Here is a 10,349-nt window from a genome sequence, read left to right as displayed (position 1 = left end):
CCTGACTATGCACTTGTTGAGATCTGAGGTGTTGTACAGGTTCAAGCAGTATGGCAGCATTTCCAAGTAGCCAATCAAAACGGTCACATTCCTTCAGATCTCCACAAACATGTAGTGGTTGACACAAGAACACCAAACACAGTCTAGCAAAATGACTGAAGGGTATAATACCTGTCTAGCAGAATGACTGAAGGCTATAATACCTGTCTAGCAGAATGACTAAAGGGTATATAATACCTGTCCAGCAGAATGACTGAAGGGTATATAATACCTGTCGAGCAGAATGACTGAAGGGTATATAATACCTGGCCAAATGGTTCAAATCCAAGCATCCATCTTTATTTCACTTACTTCAGAAAACTCAGCTGGTGTCTGTCTTAGTCTCTCTGGAGCGCTGTGATCTCCCTATCTGCCCAGAGTCAGAGCTGCTCTCCTCTAAATGGGGTTATGAGTCTAGAGGGTAATTTAACATTTGTCTGAGTTACAAATTCTGAAATGGAGACTGTGGAACAGTGTATTGGCAGATGAGAAAACTTGGACAAGCTCCACAGCACGAGTAGTGTACATCAGGAGTTTCCTCTATTTCTATTAATGAAATATAAATCTAACTTTTCATACAGAATGTTCATGTCAGGTGCTCAAGTCAGGTGTTTAAATTATCGTTTTTTGTCACTTTTGTAGCATCAGCTGAAATGCTTGATGCTGCGCCAAGATGAAGATGAGACAAAAACTGTTTTATGGACTGAGTTAATGTCGGCCACACTAGAGGGTGATGGTTGCATTAAGCTAATTAGACTGCTGTCTGATCTCATAGGCCGCACCCTGCAGAGGAATAAATCACTTTGTTATAGGGAAAGAGTTTGGGTTATATTAGCTGCTTGCATGTGTGTTTCACGCATATACGGTATATGTTCCTTCAGGCAAACGCAATGATGTCACCTCTTACCATGGCATCTGTGTACTCCTCCAGTTTGCTGGAGAATACAGTTGTCTGTTGTTGTAGAAACAGATCATTTAGGAAACTCTGTTTTAAAGGACAGACACACCAGTGTAAGAGTAAGACAAACTAGGGTTAGGGTTTGACATGCTGGTGCAGATGACAGGATTACGTTATAGTTCAATATAACAATACAGGGAATTAAACATCATTATTTTAGGAGACTTCTGGACTTTACTTTGAGTCTGTTTACGGTAAGGTCAAAATTACTTTCAGCTCCACTGCAGATATGTACCCACTGCTGTCTGCGTCGTACTTCCTCCAGATCTACAGAGAGAGAGAAGATAAAAATGTGACATTCACACCAAACAGTTTATCGTCGAAATAGTAAGATAATCATGATGACAATGTAACAAAATTAATAGAGAAAACAAACGCTACATTCAGAGCAACCAAAAACAAAGGTATTTTAAATGCAAATAAACCTAGCGCACCTATTGCACCTGAGCAAGTATAGTAGGCTAATCAAACTCATTGATCGGTTTAGCTTCTCCTTTTGTAAACCCATCCTGCAAACCAAAATAGCGACGCCGGCTGTATGAAAGAACAATTGCCTGACACATACAAATTCAAATTGCCTATCACCGGTACTCGGTGGCTGCAGTAGGCCAAATATGTCTTTGCAAAGACAAGAGAATAAGTAAACACATTTTGGGCCTCTGCACGAAAAAACTCTTGGCTATAAAACCAGTAAATATACATTTTACAACACTGAAAACATTACAAAAATGTGATGCATGTGTTATGCCAGGTTGCTTTGCGTTGTCTTGTCCTAAGAATTTCAGTGCCCAGTCTGACCTTGTGTTGTTTTGTGCATCTGACCATAAAAGACTTGAACTGGAACTCAGCTAACAATCAGACTAAATGGTAGAACAGTGGTGGTTGAAAAAACAGCGATTCAAGTTCACAACACAATCCCCCTGTGGACACATAAAACAACTAAAAATACATGAAATAGGATTACATTTTAAAACCAGCATATACAACTCATATTCACCTCTTGTTTTTCAGGGACACATAAAAATGCTCTCTCTTGATAGAGTGACTTAGGAGTTCAGCCACTTCTATTGTCCAACAATTGAAAGCAGACACAAGGACAAGTAACTTAAAATGCAAAGAAAAATAGTAAGATAATCATGATGACAATGTAACAAAATCAATAGAGAAAACAAACGCTACATTCAGAGCAACCAATAACAAAGGTATTTTAAATGCAAACTAGAGAGGGTACAATTTCTGGGGAAATTGTAGGGTGTGCTTGCTTGCGTCGGTTGCACAGGGGTCTGTATATTTTATATAAAAATGCATCGGGCCTACTTATTATTTATAAAGATTACATAGATTTAAAAGCATCTTTTTTTTGCTGCTCATTTACAACTCAAAATACGAGTGAAGTGTAGAATGAAATATGATGTCTTCTCATTTCCCCTGCAAGAGGCAGCTGACAGGCTGAATCAAAACGAATACATTTGGCAGACCGGTGTACAAATGGACCTAATCTCTATGACTTAAACGTCCTTTTAAGTTGTCCCTTCTCGTGATATTTTCAGGCATTTAGCCTACTCATATTGCATTCATTCATTAACAAAGAACCCCCTTTGAAGATTATTCTACGACTTTACCGGCAGAAGATAGAATCGCGATTCAAACAGTACCATCTGCTAACTGAAAATATGCCCCCAAAAACGTAAATAAGCTTGACATTTATTTAGTGGAAAATAGCTCATTCATAAAAAGCTCACTGGTAGCGATCATTGTCAGTAACAACTCAAAATGCGATATAGCCCTGTGTGGAGAAGCTGCCCCGGTAAATTCTACTACTACAGTACAGTACTAGACTACTGCTGTGTTAGTCTTGATAGCGATTGCGTTGGTTGAATTCGATTAAACGTTCAGTTGTACGGTTTAGGCTGAAATTAATTATTTTCATGAACAGATTGACAAAGTTTAGGCTGTGGCAATGAAGTTCAGGTTAGTAGTCAGATAGTTTCCCTACTGAAAGACTTTTGAGTAAGGGGAGTGCCGAACATGTTCTGTTGCCGTTTGACTTAAACAGCTGAGGAGTTGTTGTTAGCTACTCACACTAGTGTCTCGGGTACAGTAGGCTACAGCGTTGCAGTGAGCTACACTGGTTTGAAACCACAGGTAATGGTAATTTCAGCAACAAATCGTTTACTAATGTCAGAATAAATCCTACAACGAAAATGTATATGTGAGGAATGTTTGTTTTAACGATTGAAAACAGATACATCATAGACCACTGTAGTATGTGTTGCCCGGGCAACACAGGCTAATGTCATGATGCTAATATGTCAGTGAAATAGTAGACTACTGTTTCCGAAAGTAGATGTACTTCCTTAATAATATCAGCTTATATTGTACATTACACATCACAATTGTGTGTCATATCACAAAGTAAAATGAGTAAATATTTATCACCCTGGCCTCTTTGCTTGTGGCGTTTCTGCAGCTGCCTTGCAGTAAAGCTATAGTTAGCCTAGCTATCCCCCAAGTTAACAGATGCCAAACGAATGTTCTGCCAAAGGTAGTCACGCGTGTTTTCGTGACATTATTGCAGACCGGTGTAAAAATTGACCTAATCTCTATGATTTAAACGTCATTTTAAGTTTTTCTCTTCTCATGATATTTTCAGGCATTTAGCCTACTCATATTGCATTCATTCATGAATAAACAACCCCTTTGAAGATTATTCTACGACGTTACCCGGCAGTAGAAGATGGAATCGCAATTCAAACGGTACCATCTGCTAACTGAAAATATGCCCCCCAAAACGTAAATAAGCTTGACATTTATTTAGTGGAAAATTGCTCATTCATAAAAAGCTCACTGGTAGCGATCATTGTCAGTAACAACGCAAAATGCGATATAACCCTGTGTTGAGAAGCTGCCCCGGTAAATTGTACTACTACGGTACAGTACTAGGCTACTGCTGTGTTCGTCTTGGTAGCGATTGCGTTGGTTGAATTGGATTTAACGTTCCGTTGTACGGTTTAGGCTGAAATTAATTATTTTCATGAACAGATTGACAACGTTTAGGCTGTGGCAATGAAGTTCAGGTTAGTAGTTAGATAGACTTTTGATTTAAGTAAGGGGAGTGCCGAACATTTTCTGTCGCCGTTTGACTTCCTAAACAGCTGTGTACTGTAGCTAGATGTTTTTGTAGTGTGTCTCGCGTAAGCTACAGCGTTGCAGTGAGCTACACTGGTTTGAAACCACAGGTAATGGTAATTTCACCAACAAATCGTTTTCTAATGTCAGAATAAATCCTACAACGAAAATGTATATGTGAGGAATGTTTATTTTAACGATTGAAAACAGATAACGCTACATCATAGACCACTGTAGTATGTGTTGCCCGGGAAACACAGGCTAATGTAATGATGCTAATACTTCAGTGAAATAGTAGACTACTGTTTCCGAAAGTAGATGTACTTCCTTAATAATATCATCTTATATTGTACATTACACATCACAATTGTGTGTCATATCACAAAGTAAAATGAGTAAATAGTTATCACCCTGGCCTCTTTTCTTGTGGCGTTTCTGCAGCTGCCTTGCAGTAAAGCTATAGTTAGCCTAGCTATCCCCCAAGTTAACAGATGTGAAACGAATGTTCTGGCAAAGGTAGTCACGCGTGTTTTCGTGACGTTAGTGACGCAGTGACGTTAGTAACGTCAGTGACTGTGGCTAGCAAATTAGCCACCGTTAGCTTCACTTTTCGCCACAAAAACTTAACTTACGCTTAAACCATGCAACGGAACGTAAATTCCAATAGAAGCAACTCAATCGCTACCAAGACGAAACTTTTGACACCTACGTTGTCTATGTAGGCCAAGTATTTACTGAGTTTTAGGGGGGCAAAAAGAAATAAAAATAATAATAATAATATATATGTGAGAGAACAAAGGTTGTGCTCTCGCCGAAGGCTTGAGCACACCCAATAAACCTAGCCCACCTAACGCACCTGAGCAAGTAGCCTATTCATGGGTTTCATGTGACGTCACACAGTGGTCGCGGCGCCATCTTAACCCTGTAAGACCCCTTGTTGTAAAATTACGTCACCTTTAGCTCCCAAAAAAACACATTTTCAAAAAGAAATGTTGCGTCGCTGTATCGTTGCACGGTTTAGGATAATATTATAGTAAGTTAAATAGTATGGTTCAGTACATAAGTGAAGTTAACACCATTTTGCTACCTGCATATACCTAAAGCTTTCGTGACGCAAAATACGGTAAATCAACTTAGGTTAGGTTCACAGTTTGTTGAACTCGCTTTCTGAAATACCCCCCTGTTCTACTACCCATGCTGGTTCACAAGACTGTAAATAATCAACATATAGATAACAACATTCCCATCAGGCAGGGGCCAAGCTACCCCTAGCTCAAAAAGAGCCACCTCCCTGAAATGAGTTTTTGCAGGTTGCAGGTCTGCATTCCCTCAAATTTGTATCCCCCCCCCCCCCCCCCCCCCCCCCCCCCAATGTTGACTCTATGGCTACGGCCTTGCTCTCTAGTTCATATCAGCTTTACTGGAACCGAAAAGTAAAGGATTCCCATTTTACAGTAAATCAAGTCAGAGACCAGGGTTAGGTTCACAGTCTGTTGAACTTGCTTACTGGAATACCCCCCTGTTCTACTACCCATGCTGGTAAAAAGACTGTTATTTATATGTTAATTATTTACAATGTGGAGGCCACATTAGGCCAGGTCAAGCTATAAGAGATATCAGTTCTCAGTTGGCTTTCTGTGTCTTCAGGCTGAGAGACTGTAAACATGGCCATCTTTCTCCCAATTGCTGTGGTCCTTGCTACGTTGTCCCCTGGCCTCTCTGCATATGGGGAGAAGACGTCCATAGAGCGTGCAGGCACGGCATACAGTAGCAGACCCTACTCATCTGTGCTTACCGTGTCCAATGGAGAGAAGTTTGGGACGTGGAAATGGCCTGAGATGTGTCCTGACACGTTCTATGCTGTTGGGTTCAGTCTGAGGGTAAAAACTATGTATTGTGTGTGTCAATTTACAAATTGCAAGTTTGTGAGAGTTTGGTTCAAATGTTTGTCAGTTTTGGAATCAATACAGTTGTGCATAGAAGTAACCCACACTACTATTTGGGTTAATTTCATGCTAGCATGTGTCTATCTACTCTCTTTCAGGTGCAACCTCATCAATATTCTAGTGATGACACTTCCCTCAATGGCATTCGCCTCATTTGTGCCAAAGGCGAGGACAGGCGCTACCTTCATACAATCGAGTCTCACATTGGATAGTAAGATAACACTTTAGCTCTTACGGACTTGTTAAACTTCTTTGTAAACTTTGGCCTTCTGCCTTGTGTGAGTAGATTAAATATAGGGTACAGGTCAGGCTTCTGTCTGATCATGTAATTTCTTTGTAAAAATGTTGTTAAGATATGAGAATTGAGGAAACTTGAGTAACTTTACCTGTATATCCCCGGTAATTCACCAAAAGAGCACCTTCTGTCTGTTCCATGCTCCCTCATGATCTCTTTGACCTTTTCCCCCCTCTCCCTTCCCCATTGTACTCATTGTCTCCAGCTATGGTGACTGGTCGAGCCCTCAGTATTGCCCCACGGGAACACTCGTCTCCTTCCAGCTGCGTGTGGAGCCACACCGGGGCATATTGGATGACGACACTGCCGTCAATAACATCAAATTCCGCTGCAGCAGCGACCCAGTTCTGGAGGGTAACGGTAATGAGTGGGGAGAGTACGGCACCTGGAGCCAGGAATGTCGCAATGGGGGCATCTGCGGCATTGAAACCAAGATGGACGAGTACAAGAGTTGGCTGGTCGACCACACATCTCTCAATGACGTGCGTTTCCACTGTTGCTCCCAATCCCAGGTAAAACAAACATGAAGATTGTAGTTTGTTGGTATTTATGGATGTCTACACATTTTTATGTTAGATGGCTTTTATTTAAAGCCATTTAAGTAAATTAATCAACAGAGCATATACTGTATTGATGCCCCTGAAAGAAACATATACCCCTGTAATTACTGGAATCGTTCATTTTGACCTTGTTATAATTAGCATGATGCTTTTTTCCAGAAATGATCTGTGAGTAACAGATCGTGAACCACCTCAACCTGGAACACAAACTTGGACCAAACGGTTGTATTTTGCGTTGTTACTGACAATGATTGCTTCCAGTAAACTTTTTTGTAATTTTTTTAAAACTTTTTACATTATCCAGTAGCCTAACTTTTCAACATGGTTTTTGTGTCGGGAAAATGGAGGATATGGATTTTAGGTTCGTTTTGCAATTGTAGGCTACTGTTAACAATTATAGGTATAGCTATGATAATTATACTTGGATAATTTAGATTGAGATATAGGCTTATGCCTGATGCCTAAACATTTCAAATCACAAACTACCATAGCCATACATTTAACGGCTATGTGTATCAAATCATTGTTCATCATTTTTTTATGCATTAGGCTAAAACGGGAAGACGGGAAGAATCCTGATTAAAAGTTTGTCCCATACCCTTACCCTGACATCCGTCATTAAAGGACAATTTATGTTAACGCTAAATGTCTCTGAGTCCTATTTCATTGTAAATCAGGCCTTCAAGGCCCCTGGGTTGCTACGACGTCACTCTTAGTATTTGGAATAGCCTAGTAAATGAGCAGCAACAAATGTATGGTTTTAAATCTATGCAATCTTCATAAATAATAAGTATGCATAGGCTACCTATTTAAATGACCGAAATATTACTTGTAAAATGTAAGTTAGAAAAAAACGCACCCATCTGCAACTGACGCAAACACACCTCACAATTTCCCCAGAAATTGTACCCTCTCTAGTTAGACACGTATCACTTTGCCGACACCATCTGTTATCAGCCTTTAGTGAGACGACTGGTGGCTATAACTTCTTAATTGCTCCTTTCAAAGGCCTGGCCCGCCAATGCGTTCCCCTGGGGAGAACACAGGTGTTTGTCTGATTAATATCTAACCTGAACACAAGCCCTGAAAGGAGAATAATCATAAACATAATGGCATTTAGCCTGTTAATGTGTGAAAAGATGAAGAAAACTATTTGACAACAATAATGTTGAATGTAACTGGCCCCGCTAATAGTACACCTGGCCCCAGCTTGCCCTAGAATCTCCCCTGCATATGAAGTCTATTTATACAGAAATGCAGACATACTTGTCTTGTTAAAAGACATCTGTGTAAACATTCACTTGTAATATACTGCGACTTAGGAGCACATAACTAAGCAGGTTTGGATTTTTGACAGCTTGTCAGCAGTGCAAGTCTGACTGTGCAACATATAAAACAATAATACTGCGTGCAATGTATTCATTCTTTTTAGATATTGGTAACCTGTGCATAATTGGTAGGAATAAAACAATGCCGTAAAGTTCAAATTTCAAAGGACACTAATGAGAAAAATCTGTCCTTTATGTATTTATATTTGTTTAGGTGGGGGGAATATTTATCCACATATCCGTCCGATATTTTGTAAGCTAGCAACACTTATACCTTTACCTGAAATACAACAAACCAGCACGACCCTGTGGCTGGGTTCAAAGCTCTCTCAGAACAGGGGTGAGAGAACTGAAGGCGACGAAATTAAAGCCCCCTCTATATTCCACTCTGAGAAACAGTCCATGGTTCCCTCGCCGATATCATTGTGATATTCAAAGTAGGATATACAATGTCACTAATAAAATCCAGTAAGGTTATTCAGTGTGTTCGATAAGAGAACAGCACAAGCAGCGTAAATTCCGATGGACACTCGTCAAGCTGACTCACAAACACAATACAAAGCGCTTGAAGCCGAGTCTGGGGGAAAAGGATTTGGTTGCCAGATGAATTGATTTTATCCCCCTATTAAGGCGCTTGAGACCTCCACAAGAGCTTGTTGTGCTCTTCCCACAGATGCCTCTGCCAAACATATTTTCATTAGACCAATTATAGGACGTCATCATGGGCTTCCTACACATTGTAACCTAATATGTTTCTTTTGAACCAACGTTGATTACCATCAATACCTTCAGATATTTAAGGCAAAGCAGTCAACGTTTTTAGGATATGTATGCTGACAGTTTTTGTTCTATAATCAATACGTTATTCGTCTAAGGCTTTTAAAGCCACGTAAACTGTTTTAGTTTATATACAAACCTGGCAACCCTAATAGTTTGAAGCACGGAAGCTATTATTTCGGTAATCTTGCACCACCTAGTGGCTACAAGAGCAAAATGCCTGGGCGGTCAACTGTGTGTGTAACAAAACAGCAGAAGCCTAGCTACAGTAGGTAGCCTATCTGAGAAACAATTCAAATGTTCTCTGTAATGATTCCTTACCGGGAGAGGTCTCCCTTGCCTTACACTTAGATATTAAGATTTGAGGTAAATTTGAGGAGGTGGAGAGAGAGCATGTGTGTGTGAGCAGGTGCATGTAATTGCCAAATCAGTCTATTTTATATCAGTATATGTGTGGCGGCCTGCGGAAACCCTTTACATGGTGAAAATGTGACATTTTACACCTGTCAGGTGTGAGACACGGTAACTGTCAACAGACTAATAAACGTGTGTTCATTGTTGTTGTGTTCTGTAATACTGTTCTATATTGTGCTACCACTAGGAGGCACTGTTCCGTAATGAATGCTAGTTAGTTTACATACATGGGGGCAGAAGAATAGTCAACCACCATGCGACTAGTTATGTACCTTCATGCTGCTGAAGTTTCTGAGTAAAGAGTTGTAACGTCATCCTGCTTTTCATTACTCTGAAGCTACACTACACCACAAATTGGCGACGAAGATTCTTCTGCAAATCTGACAAGATGTCTGTACTAGTGCTGTAAAACAATTAACATATTTAATCGCTATTAATCGCATTAATGTCATAGTTAACTCGCGATTAATCACAATTAATTGCAAATATTTATCTATTCTAAATGTCCATTGATTTCTTTTTGTCACATTATTTTTTTTAATCAATTTTTATATTTTTTCTTATCAACATGGAAAAGTGGATCGGATTGATTAGTGCAATTTTTTTTAAATTGAAAACAACATTGCAATCGCCTGGCTTTGACGAGGGGGCAGAGAATTCGCATCAGCTGTGTGCTTGTATTTTTTGTAATATTTGTATTTTTATATTGTAATTTACGGCAACTTATATTTATCCCACTTAGTACTGCTAGTTTATGTACCCTTAGTATAGTTAGTCCACATATTTAAATTTTAGGTATATGTTTATTGTATGCACCTTCCTGCCAAAGCAAATTCCTTGTCTGTGCAAACTTTCATGGCGAATAAATCCCTTTCTGATTCTGATTCTGCTTGGTATTTCAGA

At 39.7% G+C, this 10,349-nt stretch overlaps 1 protein-coding gene across 1 annotated transcript; it reads left to right on the top strand.

The window, feature by feature from the left end:
- The first annotated feature begins 5,782 nt into the window (after nt 1–5,782).
- On the top strand, nt 5,783–7,564 carry LOC136959962 (vitelline membrane outer layer protein 1-like). Its single transcript, XM_067254213.1, has 4 exons — nt 5,783–6,006; nt 6,171–6,283; nt 6,573–6,879; nt 7,087–7,564. The coding sequence occupies exons 1-4, from the start codon at nt 5,791–5,793 to the stop codon at nt 7,090–7,092; spliced, it is 642 nt and encodes a 213-aa protein (XP_067110314.1). The 5' UTR covers nt 5,783–5,790; the 3' UTR covers nt 7,093–7,564.
- Nucleotides 7,565–10,349: the final 2,785 nt, after the last annotated feature.

Source organism: Osmerus mordax, chromosome 17, assembly GCF_038355195.1.
Source record: "Osmerus mordax isolate fOsmMor3 chromosome 17, fOsmMor3.pri, whole genome shotgun sequence".
Lineage (NCBI taxonomy): Eukaryota > Metazoa > Chordata > Actinopteri > Osmeriformes > Osmeridae > Osmerus > Osmerus mordax.
Note: the sequence above shows the minus strand (reverse complement) of the source record. Positions and strands in the feature narration are given on the sequence as shown.